The sequence below is a fragment of the Scyliorhinus torazame genome, chromosome 14 (assembly GCF_047496885.1).
Source record: "Scyliorhinus torazame isolate Kashiwa2021f chromosome 14, sScyTor2.1, whole genome shotgun sequence".
Taxonomy (NCBI): Eukaryota; Metazoa; Chordata; class Chondrichthyes; order Carcharhiniformes; family Scyliorhinidae; genus Scyliorhinus; species Scyliorhinus torazame.
The window spans coordinates 16,962,463-16,976,201 of record NC_092720.1 but is presented as its reverse complement, the minus strand read 5'-3'; the positions used below and the strand labels follow the sequence as shown (position 1 = coordinate 16,976,201).

The following is a 13,739-nucleotide window of genomic DNA, read 5'->3' as shown; positions in this document are numbered from 1 at the left end:
GTAAGAGTGGGGGATTCTCCTGGTCGGCCATAATTGATGTGGAATGGAGCACCTCAAGCTATCGTCTCAGGTGACAGGCCAGCAAACTGTTCCATGGAAACACACATCAGCGAGTGCTTTGTCTGACTGCTGGACTCCAGAATGAAAAAATGTTTAAAAAAATTTCTTACCTCCTGAGTTGGTTCCATTTTTATATTCATTCCTGGGATTTGGGCAACACTTGTTCAGCTGGCATTTATTGTCCATCTCTAATTGCCCTTAAACTATTTAAGAGTCAACCACATTGCCGGTAGATCTGGAATCTCACGCAGGCCAGGTCAGGTAGGGATGGCAGATTTCCTTCCCCAAGTGAGATGAGTGAGCCAGATGGGTTTTTACGACAATCAACAATGGTTGTCATTCGACTTTTAATTCAGATTTTTATGGAATTCAAATTTGACCATCTGCCATGGTGGGATTCGAACCCTGGTCCACAGATTATTAGCTCGTGTCTTTAGATTATTGGTCCAGCAACAGCACTATTGCCTCTCACCTAATGTCTCACCTAAATTAGTGATGGACACAGGTTCAATGATTATTTTCGAAAGGCAATTGAAGGGTCATGTGAAAACTCAAAGTATGCAAGATTATGGGGAAAAGTTTACAGAGTGGTATTAAGGGCAGCACGGTGGCACAGTGGCTAGCACTGTTGCCTCACGGCACCAGGGTCCCGGGTTCAATTCCAGCCTCGGGTGACTGACTGTGTGGAGTTTGCACGTTCTCCCGGTGTCTGCGTAGGTTTCTTCCAGGTGCTCCGGTTTCCTCCCACAGTCCAAAGATGTGCAGGTTAGGTGGATTGGCCAGCTAAATTTCCCCTTAGTGTCCAGGGATGTGCAAGTTAGGTTATGGGGTAATGGGGATAGAGGGCAGTGGGCATGTGTAGAGAGCTTATTTGAAGGGTAGGTGTAGACTTGATGGGCTGAATGGCATCTTTCTGCACTGTAGGGATTCTATGATTAGTTGAATAGATCTATGACAGAGCTGACAAAGGTATGTTGGGGTGAATGGCCCTCCTTCTGTTGCTCTATGATTCCTAATTCATTTACAAAATTCAGAGAGGGGAAATGTTTTCTCATTCCTACCTGTGCACTGAACATTATCAGGAAAATATGGTGAAGTAAATTGCGCATTCTGCCCAGTCCCCATTAGATTATCCTTATATTAATATCAACGGATGGAGAATCAGATGGGTTCTGTCACTGGCGTGCTATCAATCCCCACCAGAACTTACTTCACACACACCACACAGACAATGATCTGTCGCAGTGTCATGGAATAATATTCATCCTTCTTTCAAAAGATGAGTTTAACCCACATAATCATAAAGTTATTTATGGTTGTGCTGCAGTATTGACATTAAACCAATATGTCAATTTGGAAGAAGAGTGGATTCTGTGAATTATTCATTTTCCCTTTTCTACAATAGATCCTAAAAATTACCATTTCAAATTGTGAACTCTTCGGATGAACTGCACAGAGTGGAAATCAATGGAGGTGGAAATCGGACTCTTTCTATGGAAAGGGTGGGCGATGTGCAATGTCAATTTCAGTCCATGCAGCAAGTTAAAACTACTGCCGAAAGGATTGTTTTTCAATTTAACACCGTTTTCTGGTTCCTGCAGATAATACAGATTGTGACGGGTATAATCTCCATAATCATTGGAATTTTACTAGTCACCTCTGTGCGAATTCTATATTACATCGAAATGTCGACATTAATTGGGACACCCTGGTGGACTGGAGTTCTGGTAAGTACTACTGATGAATGCGAGAAAGTAACATTCTGAGCTTTCTATATCGCGCTCCTATTCTTTAGACACATCTGGCATCAATCATTCATTGGCAACTTGTTGACATCTGCCTGTCTGCAATGCTCTGCAGTAGAGAAGCAAGTATTTTCATGGGTTCCTTTCTCTTTTAATGTGTTCACGGGGTGTTTGTGTTGTTGACAAGGTGAGTGCTTTTTGCCTATCCCGAAATGGCCTTGATATGTGGTGGTGAGGCATCTTCTTGTAGTGCCGCAGTCCATGTGATCCAGGACACACGTAGTTCCATTTGCCAGTTCCAGAATTTTGACCCCGTGACCACGGAGGAAATGCAGTTCCAGGTCAGGATAATGTGGGACCTGGAGGGGGAATTACAGCTGCTGTCTTGGCACTGAAGGCGATAGAGGGCGGAGGATTAGAAGGTGCTTTCGAAGGATCTTTAAGAATTTGCTGCAATGCGTTTCATAGACAGCACACTGCTGATTCTGTGTGCTGGTAGTGGAGGGATTGAAAGTTTGTGATGGTTCATGGCATTCCGATCCAGCAAGCTGCTGGGTATTGGATGGTGTCAAGTGTTATGGAGTCATAGAGGTCCACAGCACATAAAAAACCCTTAGGCCCAACGCATCTTTGCCAGTAAAAACTACTACCTAATTATTCTAATCCCATTTTCCAGCACTTGACCCTTGGCCTTGTATGTCTTGGCATCGCAAGTGCACATCTAAATACTTCTTTAATGTTAGGAGGCTCTCTGCCTCCACCATCTTTTCAGGCAGCGCGTTCCAGACTCCCACCAATCTCTGGGTGAAAGTTTTTCTTCACATCTCCTCTGAACCTCCTGCCCCACACCTTAAATTTCTGCCCCCTGGTCATTGACCCGCCATCAAAGGGAAAGGTTTCCTCTCAGTCCCCTCTCCGCCTCCTCTGCTCGATTCTATACAACCATGTCCCCTCTCAGTCTCCCCTGCTCCCAGGAAAACAATCCCAGTCTATCCCATCTCTCTTCATAGCTAAAACACTCCAGCCCAGGCAACATCCTGGTAAATCTCCACTGCACCCTTTCCAGTGCTATCACATCACTTCTATAATGTGGATTCCAGAACTGCACACAATATTCTAGCTGTGCCTAGCCAAAGGTTTACACAGTTGCAGCATAACCTCCTCGTTCTTGAACTCTATGCCTCGCCGAATAAAGGCGAGTATACCATATGCTTTCTTAATCACTGTATCCACCTGCCCTATTACCTTAAGGGACCAGTGTACCTGCACACGAAGGTCTCTCTGATCCTCGGTGTTTCTCAGGGTCCTGCCATTTATCATGTATTCCATTGCCTTGTTTGTCCTGCCCAAGTGCATCACCTCACACTTATCCGGATTGAATTCCATTTGCCACTGACCAGCCCATCTGACCAGCCCGTCGATATGCTTCTGTAATCGAAGGCTACCCTCCTCACTATTTACCACCCCACCAATTTTCGTATCATCTGCAAACTTACTAGTTATGTCTAAATCATTTATATAAACAACAAACAGCAAGGGCCCCAACACTGATCCCTGCGGGACCCCACTGGACACAGGCTTCCACAGGTCCTTCTGCTTCCTGCCACTCAGCCAATTCTGGATCCAATTTGACAAATTTCTTTGGATCCCATGCACTCTTACCTTCGCTATCAAGTCTCCCATGTGGGACCTTATCAAAATCCTTGCTGAAATCCAAGTAGACTACGCCAAATGCATTCTCCTCATCGAAACACCTGGTCACCTCTTCGAAAAATTCAGTCAAGTTGTTCAGACATGGCCTCCTCTTAACAAAACCACGCTGACTGTTCTTGATTAATCTTGTTTGTGGAATGACGTTCATCCTGGCATTTGGAGAGTATTCCATTGCAATCCTGACTGGTGCCTGGTAGGGTAGCTACGCTTTGGGGAGAGCAGGCAATTTACCTGGTGCAGAATTCCAAACATCTTACCTGCTCCTGCAATCACACTATTCAGCTGGCTTATCCAGGTAGGTTCCTAGTCAATAGTAACCCTCAGGTATTGATGGCAAGACATTCAGTAATGTCAATGCCATTGAATTTCAGGGGGAAATTGCTAGATTCTATCTTGTTGGAGATGGCCATTACTTGACACTTGCAGGGTACAATATTACTTGCCATGTATCAACGCAAGGCTGAACGTTCTTCAATCAGACTGCATGTGGACAGGGACCGCTTCAGTAACTCGAGTTGCAAATGGCAATGATTACTTTCTGACCATCAGTGAACATCCCCAATTCTGATCTTCTGTCAGAAGCAAGATTATCGATGAAGCAGCTGAAGTTAGTTGGGTCGAGGACACTACCCCAGGGATCTCCTGCAGTGATGTCACAGGGCTGAGAAAATTGGCTTGAAACAACAACAACCATCTTCCATTGTGCTCGGTATGACTACAACCATAGGAGAGGTTGCCCCTAATTTCCACTGACTTCAGTTTTCTCTGAAGTTTTATTATTAACCTCACTGAAATGCACTCATGATGAAAGAACAATCACTCTCCCCTCAGCTTTTGAATTCAGCTCATTTGCTGCCATTTGGACCAAGGCTGTAATGAGACCCGAAGCGGACTGACCCTGGCAGAACCCAAACTGATCAGGTTGGTGCTGAGTAACCGCCAGGGGACTGCACGCTTAATGCCACCCTTCTAGCGCTCTGCTGATGATTAAGAGTAGACTGGGAGGGTGGCAATTGCTGGATTGGATTTGTTCTCCATTTTGTGGACAGAACCAACACGGAAAAGCTCTCACATTGCCAGCGTGTTGCCTGTATTGTAGCAATGTTGATACAGGTTGACCATATGTGAAGCTAGTTGTGGGGTAGAAGTCTTCAATACTTCTGCTGTAATCCAAGCCCACATTCCTAGCTGAACCAGCACCTTCAGTTCTTTACAAGGCCGCAAAAGGTAGCAGCAGATGTAGGCCATTTGGCCCATAGGGTCTACCCCACATTCAATAGGATCATGATTGATCTGAGATGTCTCATGGCACCAAGCCAAACGTGAGCAAGGAAACCTCCTTCTGATTACTATGTGCCTCCCCCTCTCAGCTGGTTAGTCAGTACTCCATTTTGAACACCACTTGGAGGAAGCACTGAGGGTGGCAAAGGGGGGGAAATGTAATCTGGGAGAGGGACTTTAATATTCACCACACGAGAGTGGCTCGGTAGCACAACTACTGACCGAGTTGGCCGAGTCCTAAAGGACATAACTGCTAGACTGGGTCTGCGACAGGTGTGAGGGAAGCAACAAGAGGGAAAAACATACTTGGCCTCATCCTCACCACAGATGCGTCTGTCTGTGACAGTATCGGGAAGTGTGACCACCGCATAGACTTGTGAAGATGAAGTCCTGTCTTCACATTGAGGTTACACTCCATCGTGTTGTGTGGCACTACCACCGTGCTAAATGGGATAGATTCAGAACAAATTTAGCAACTGAAGACTGGGCAACCATGAGGCGCTGTGGGCCATCAGCAGCAGCAGAATTGTACTCAGCCGCAATCTGTAACCTCATGGCCTGCATATCCCCCACACTATCATTACCACCAAGCCAGGGGATGAACCCTAGTTCAATGAAGAGTGCAGGAGCAACACCAGGCATATTGAAAAATGAGGTGTCAACCTGGTGAAGCTACAACACAAGGATTACTTGTATGCCATACAGGATAAGCAGCAATTAATAGACAGAGCTAAGCAATCCCACAACCAACACATCAGATAGAAGCTCCACCACATCCAGGCACGAATGATGGTGGACAATTAAACAGCTCATTGGATGAGGATGCTCTACAAATATTCCCATTCTCCCTGATGGAGGAGCCCAGCACATCTGTGCAAAAGACAAGGTTGAAACATTGGCAAAAAATCTTCAGCCAGGTGTGCCAAGTGAATGATCCATCTCGTGCCGAGTGAATGATCCATCTCTGTCTCCTCCAGAGGTCCCCAGCTGAACAGATGTCAGTCTTCAGCCAATACGATTCACCGCTTGTGATGTCAAGAAACAGCTGAAGGCTCTGGATATTGAAAAGGCTATGGATCCTGATAATATTCCGGCAATAGTACTTAAGACTTGTGCTCCAGAACCTGCCGCACCGCACCCCTAGCCAAGCTGTTCCAGTACGGCTAAAACACAGGCATCTACCCGGCAATTGGAAAGTTGCCGAGGTATGTCCTGTACACAAAAAGCAGGACAATTCAAACCCAGTAAATTACCACCCTATCAGTCTATTCTCAATCATCAGTACAGTGATGGAAGGGGTTATTAACAGAGCTATCAAGTGGCACTTGATATTCTCATGTGCTCCCCCCACTTGAATGACTTCCTGTACCACAGTGCGACGGTCAGTCAGCTCATCCACCTTGCTGCCCCCACTCTCATCCAAACAAGCTGAAAGAAACCTCAAGCCTGTTGGACAACATTATTTTCTTTATTCTTTCATGGGAAATGGGCGTCGCGGGCATGGCCAGCACTTGTTGCCTGTCCCTAATTGCCCTCGAACTGGCGGTTTTTAGCAGGCAACCATATTGCTGTGGATCTGCAGTCACATGTAGGCCAGACCAGGTGAGGATGGCAGATTTCCTTCCCTAAAGGACATTGGCGATCCAGATGGAGTTTCACAACAATCAATAATGGTTTCATTAGACTTTTGATTCCAGATTTTTGCTGAATTCAAAATGCACCATCTGGCGTGGTAGAGAACCCAGGTCCCCAGAACATTACTCTGGGTGTCTTGATTACGAGTCCAGTAACAATGCTACTGCCTCCCCTAATTGCAGCGGCTGGCAACCCTGCAGTCATGTCTTCTGAGTCCCCTTCCCTGTCTCAGCAATAGTCACAGCCGCCTGAGCACATTCGAAACCAGGAGACCCTATCCTAAGAGGTGTGGTCGGCTCCGGAAACACATCCTGATAACTCTCGCACTCCCCGTTGTGTCTTGGTGTCTGCTATTTGGTGGTGTCACATGCAGTGGTTGGAATGTTCTGAACACTGGTGTCTGTGATATTGGTGCCTCAGGATGATGCTGAGATTGACTTTCCAAACTCACCACTGCTACCATCTAGAAGGTCAAGGGCAGCTGACACATGGGAACAGCACTATCTAGAGGCTCCCCTCCAAATCACTCACAACCTGACGTGGAAATATGTACAATTTATTCGCTATCGCTGGGTTGAAACCCGAGAACTCGCTCCCTAACAGCACTGTGGGTGTACCTGCACCATCTGCAGCGGTTCAAGAAGGCAGCTCACCACCACCTTCTGAAGAGCAATTTTATGGAAAGGTACTAAATGCTGGCCTAGCCAGCGATGCCCATTCACCCAGAAGCCACAAACAAATTTGAAAAAAAGCTTGCGGGGCAAAGAATTTAGAAAAATCCTGGGCTGGAATCGCCATTGGCGGGATCCTCCGTTTCGACGGCAGCGCACTCACGCCCGCGGATTTCCCGACCCTATTGTCCGGCTGCCGGGACATAGAATCCCGCTGCCGGGGAGAGCGCGCTGCACCAGAAAACCCGTTCGGTGGGACAGAGAATCCCCGATGTTTCAATTGTTATTCAAGTCTTCCAAATTTACTGTCTGATGTGAAGTATGTTTTTCAAGTTTATTGTTGCAGGCGCTCTTGCTGTAGCTGTTGAGAAGGAACCAACTCAATGTATGGTAAGTACTTGCTCAAAAATGGTTTTGATATGTTTGGCTTACACTAAGTAATGTAGCTCAGTATACCAACCCAGTAAGGTTCTTTGCTGACTATTTCAGTTCGCACAAAAAGAACTTTGTAGAATAAAGGGAATAAATAATCGAATACAGTGGAAATAAAATGCTTCTAGTTCTTGGAGTCAAATCCAGTCCAGCAGATTCGACAGAAGTTATCTATCTCTCATAGCAATTGGGTGCTCTAAGAGGTGAGATTAAATAATTATTCATGTGGAATATGGATGCAAATGTCTCATATAGAAGATGAACACAATTATGTCCATAGAACATAGAGCATAGAACATTACAGCGCAGTACAGGCCCTTCGGCCCTCGATGTTGCGCCGACCTGTGAATCCACTCTGAAGCCCATCTACACTATTCCCTTATTGTCCATATGTCTGTCCAATGACCATTTGAATACCCTTAGTGTTGGCGAGTCCACTACTGTTGCAGACAGGGCATTCCACGCCCTCACTACTCTCTGAGTAAAGAACCTACCTCTGACATCTGTCTTATATCTATCTCCCCTCAATTTAAAGGCATGTCCCCTCATGCTAGACATCACCATTCGAGGAAAAAGGCTCTCACTGTCCACCCTATCCAATCCTCTGATCATCTTGTATGCCTCAATTAAGTCACCTCTTAACCTTCTTCTCTCTAACGAAAACAGCCTCAAGTCCCTCAGCCTTTCCTCATAAGATCTTCCCTCCATACCAGGCAACATTCTGGTAAATCTCCTCTGCACCCTTTCCAATGCTTCCACATCCTTCCTATAATGCGGCGACCAGAATTGCACGCAATACTCCAAATGCGGCCGCACCAGAGTGTTGTATAGCTGCAACATGACCTCATGGCTCCTAAACTCAATCCCTCTACCAATAAAAGCTAACACACCGTACGCCTTCTTAACAACCCTCTCAACCTGAGTGGCAACTTTCAGGGATCTATGTACATGGACACCGAGATCTCTCTGCTCATCCACACTGCCAAGAATCTTACCATTAGCCCAGTACTCTGTATTCCTGTTACTCCTTCCAGTAACAGGAGTTACTGTAGAGTACTAGGCTAATGGTAAGATTCAATATCAAATAAGGTTGGATAGCTAAACTGCGCTTTGAATATGGGGTGTGTTCAATGGGACCCAGTAGATGGAGCTTTACCCTATACCTAGCCCATTCGGTTCAATCCTGAATGTGTTTGAGGAGGCAGTATAGTGGAAGGTTTATCTTAAGACCATAAGACATAGGAGCAGAATTAGGCCATTCGGCCCATCTAGTCCACTCCGCCATTCAATCATGGCTGATATGTTTCTCATCCCCATTCTCTTCCTTTCTCCCCATAACCCCTGATCCCCTTATTAATCAAGAACCTATCTATCTCTGACTTAAAGACACTCAGTGATTTGGCCTCCACAGCCTTCTGCGGCAAAGAGTTCCACAGATTCACCACCCTCTGGCTGAAGAAATTCCTCCTGGGTGCTCCGGTTTCCTTCCACAAGACACGAAAGACGTGCAAAGTTTGCACATTCTCCCCGTGTTTACGTGGGTTTCGTCCCCACAACCCAAAAGATGTGCAGGGTAGGTGGATTGGCCGTGCTAAATTGCCCCTTAATTGGAAAAAATGAATTGGATACTCTGAATTTAAAAAAAAATATATAAACTAAAAAAAACAGCTTCTTCCCCGCTGTTACCAGACTCCTAAATTATCCTCGTATGGATCGACCTGATTAATACTACAGCACCGTATGCTTCACCCCTGCCGGTGTCTATGTATTTACCTTGTGTTGCCCTGTTATGTATTTTATTTTTATTTTATTTTATTTTCATGTACCAAATGATCTGTTTGAGCTACTCGCAGAACAATACTTTTCACTGTACCTCGATACACGTGACAATAAACAAATCCAAAATCCAGGGCACAGTCAATCCACAAATCCAGTTTGACAACTGGGTAGTAAGATAAAAATGTACTCTATCCTGTCTTACCCTGACAGGAGTAAAGAACCAATTTGTTTTCATGGGCGCGATTCTCCGACCCCCCACCGGGTTGTGTCCCGAATTCCCCGCCACCGGAGATTCGGCGGGGCGGGAATCGCGCCGCGCCGGTCGGCGGAAATCGCGCCAGTGGGCAGGCCCACTCCCGGCGATTCTCCGGTCCACGATGGATTGAAGTCCCGCCGCTGTCAACCCACGCCAGCCGGTGTGGATTGAACCACCTTTTGAACGGCGGGACAAGGCGGCGCGGTGGACTCCGGGGCCCTGGGGCGATCTGGCCCCGGGGGGTGCTCCCACGGTGGCCTGGCCCGCGATCGGGGCCCACCGATCTGCGGGCGGGCCTGTGCCGTGGGGGCACTCTTTTCCTTCCGCCTTCGCCATGGTCTTCACTATGGCGGAGGCGGAAGAGACCCCCTCCACTGCGCATGCGCGGGGATGCCGTGAGCAGCCGCTGACGCTCCCGCGCATGCGTCGCCCGGCGAAGTCATTTCCACGCCAGCTGGCGGGGCGGAAATCAGTCCAGCTCGGGCCTAGCCCCTCAAGGTGAGGGCTCGGCCCCTCAAGATGCGGAGAATTCCGCACCTTTGGGGCGGCGCGATGCCGGACTGATTCGCGCCGTTTTTGGCGCCGGTCGGCGGACATCGCGCCGATTGCGGAGAATCCCGCCCCTTATTCCTGATCACTGTGCGGTTATTCATTCTGGGATGTCTGCATGTTTGTGAGCAGTGGACTAGTTCAGCATCGCCTTTCGGCCCTGGTCCTCAACACTTCAGCTCACACAAGAACAGGCACCCACGAACAAATTGTTTAATATCGACCAATCTAACCGTGGGTTAGGCAGAAAAGAATGTTGGTTCTTAATTCTGGTCTATTATTAATGGAATATAAATAAAAAATGAAATTGAAATTACTCTGCGACATCTTTTCAGTTGAAGACACCCAGTTCTTGGGGACTGGTTTAAAACAATTCGGGACAGTTCTCCAACATCTTAATCTGCAGTTCACATTGGTGGATGTGGAGTCACATCAGAAAAGTACTTTTTCAACACAAAAATATTTATTGGAATAATCAAAGTTGCATTTCTCAACCAATCCATTCAATATCAGTGCTCCACTAGATTGCTTAATACCCGACAATTGTAAACTTGGAGTCCAGGAGGAAATCATTATCTCCAAGAAATTCCATCCCTTTCAATGTAGTGACACCTATCTATTTTACATATTTGTTCATGAGATATGGACATCACTGGCTAGGGCAGCATTTAGTGCCCATCCCTAATTGTCCTTGCAAGGGTGGTGTTGAGCTGCCGTCTTGAAGCGCAGCAGTCCATGGTGTGGGGTGAATGAAAGTTGCTGCTTGCCAGCTCAAGCCTGGATATTCTCCCAGCCCTCCCACTGGGATCCATAAATTCCACCCATGAAATGAAATGAAAATCGCTTATTGTCACGAGTAGGCTTCAATGAAGTTACTGTGAGCCACATTCCGGCGCCTGTTTGGGGAGGCTGGTACGGGAATTGAACCGTGCTGCTGGACTGCCTTGGTCATCTTTAAAAGCCAGCGATTTAGCCCAGTGTGCTAAACCAGCCCCAGATTGTCTCACCCATTGTCTGTACACCACACTGGAGCAGAAGTATAGATGTTAAGATGAATGAATACTGTGGAATTTTGTTTGACTGCTATTGGAGACGGGGATTATGCATAACGATCATTGCCTGGAATCTCAGAATGATCTAGCACAAAGGGAGGCCATTCTGCCCATTGTGCGATTGCTAACTCGTTGTTGGAGCTATGCAATGAACATCACTACCTACTTTTCCCTGTAAATGTTTCCCTTCAATTGATTCTCTTTTGGATTATTTTATTGAATCTGCTTCCACCATCCTTTCAAACAGTGCATTCCAGATCACAGCTACTCAATCTGAAATAGACCATTTCCTCAAATCGCCTCTGCTTCTTTTCCATATCACCTTCAATCTATATCGTCTGGTTACTGACTCTTCTGGTGCTTCGTTACTCCATCAAAACCATTCATCCAATTGAAAACCTCAAAGAAACAAATTCAGTCTATCTGAGTCAATGAAGTTGCTCATCCCTGGAACCATTCCAGTAAATCTCTGCTGCACCCTTTTCAAAACCTTGACATCCTTCCGAAAGTGTGATATTGAATGGGTTTGTGTGGATTCAATGAGATGGGTAGATTTCAAATAGACTTGATGTTGGACTGGGGTGAGCACAATAAGAAGTCTTACAACACCAGGTTAAAGTTCGACAGGTTTGTGAATATCACTAGCTTTCATTCACCTGAGGAAGGAGCAGTGCTCCGAAAGCTAGTGATTTGAAACAAACCCGTTGGACTTTAACCTGGTGTTGTAAGACTTCTTACTGTGTTCAAATAGACTGGAAAAGGAGTAAGTAGACTTGATCAGCCAATTGGTGTTTTTTTCTTTCATGTTTTCTCATCTTTTATTATTCATTCATGGGATGTGGGCAATGTGGTAATACCAGGTATTGCAGTACCTGAGAGAGGAATGACCATTGGCTAGACCGCGGGGTCTACCATTTGGTAATGTACATAGCCCCGCCCTGAGAGGCGGGGTATAAGAACCAATGCCGTCCCAGCAGCCTTCACTTCTGTAACATCGCTGCTGGGTACAGTTCTATCTGATTAAAGCTGAATCGATATGACTCCTCGTGGTCTCAAGAGTATTGATTGTGCATCAATTTAATCAGATAAGTACTTTGAAGGATGGATCTCCGCATCAAGCCGGCGTGCCTTCAGCTCAGCCCTCACGCAGAAAACTCCGCCGATATTTTTAAGCATTGGCTGGCATGCTTTCAGAGCTACCTCGATACGGCTGCCGACACCCCCACGGAAAGGCAGAAGATACACCACCTACACTCGCGGGTCAGCCCGGCGATCTACCCCCTGATCGAAGGGGCGGTGAACTATGATAAAGCCATGGAACTGCTGGAAGGACATTACATTCGTCCACTGAACCAGGTCTACGCCCGTCACCTGCTGGCAACGAGACGGCAGAGCCCAGATGAGACACTCAAAGACTTCTACCGGGCACTGATAGTGCTGGGCCAAAACTGCGGCTGCCCAGCGGTGACGGGGAACGAGCACACCGAACATTTAATTCGAGACGCTTTCGTGGCAGGTATGGTTTCCCCCGACATTCGCCGAAGGCTACTCGAAATGGACATGCTGGGCCTCACCGAGGCCCGGGCCCTGGCTGGGTCCATGGACGTGGCGTAAAAGAACCCCCTTGCGTATGCCACCGCGTGCACCGCGCCCCCCTAGGCTGCGTGGCACCCCGCCGCGGCAGCCCCCCAGATTTACCCGCTTAACCCCCAGACTTACCTGCTAACTCCGCAGGCCTGCGCGGCAAGGTGCCCCGCTACCGCCGCCGGCCATCGCTGCTTCTTCTGCGGCCAGGCGAATCACCCGCGCGCGCGCTGCCCGGCCTGCACCGTCACTTGCAAAGGGTGCGGCAAGAAAGGCCACTATGCCGCAGTCTGCCTAGCCCGCGCGGTGGCCGCGGTATCCAACGAGTACCCACAGCCGTTCTTCCAGCCACCCGCTGTGCAACCACAGCCGTTTTTTCAAGTCCCAACCGTTCAAAGCCCACCGCACTCTTTTTTCCCAGCCCCGCCGGCCCAACGCGCACCGCAGCCTTTGTCCCTCCAGGCAGCACCGCAGCCGCGGTCATTCTGCCCCCCGGCAACCATGCTGGAGAAGTGCGTGCAGCCATTTTATCCCTCGCCGGTCCAATCGTCGGAGTCTCCGTCCCCGAACTCCATGTGCGATACATGGCCGGAGCCATCTTGGATGGGACCTCAAGCCCCCAGCACGGCTGGCTACACGCTGCCCCGACCAAAACCCCTTGGTGCAGCTGGCTTCCGCCACGCTGGAGCAGTGTGCGCCGCCATTTTGTCCCTCCCCGCCGCCATTTTGTTCCTCCCCGCCGCCATCTTCGGAGTCCCCGGACTCCATGTGCAATCCATGGCCGGCGCCATCTTGGATGGGGCCTCAAGCCCCCAACACGGCTGGCTATGCACTGCCCTATCTAAACTCCTTGCTGCAGCTGGCCTCCATTACCCTGGACCAGAGTCGGCCCCGAACGCTAGAGAAGGCCACCACGATGATCGCCATCAACGGCCACGTGACGTCGTGCCTCATCGACTCCGGGAGCATGGAGAGCTTCGTC

At 48.1% G+C, this 13,739-nt stretch overlaps 1 protein-coding gene across 3 annotated transcripts in view; it reads left to right on the top strand.

The window, feature by feature from the left end:
- The window catches only part of LOC140389548 (membrane-spanning 4-domains subfamily A member 4D-like), a 39,572-nt gene that overhangs the window by 16,887 nt on the left and 8,946 nt on the right, over positions 1-13,739 (top strand). For 2 of the 3 annotated variants that reach the window (XM_072473756.1, XM_072473753.1), the window contains exons 3-4: positions 1,662-1,787; positions 7,439-7,495. In XM_072473756.1, the coding sequence (XP_072329857.1) occupies positions 1,662-1,787; positions 7,439-7,495 (183 nt within the window). The remainder of the gene's footprint in view (positions 1-1,661; positions 1,788-7,438; positions 7,496-13,739) is intronic. The other variant, XM_072473755.1, reaches the window with a different exon arrangement.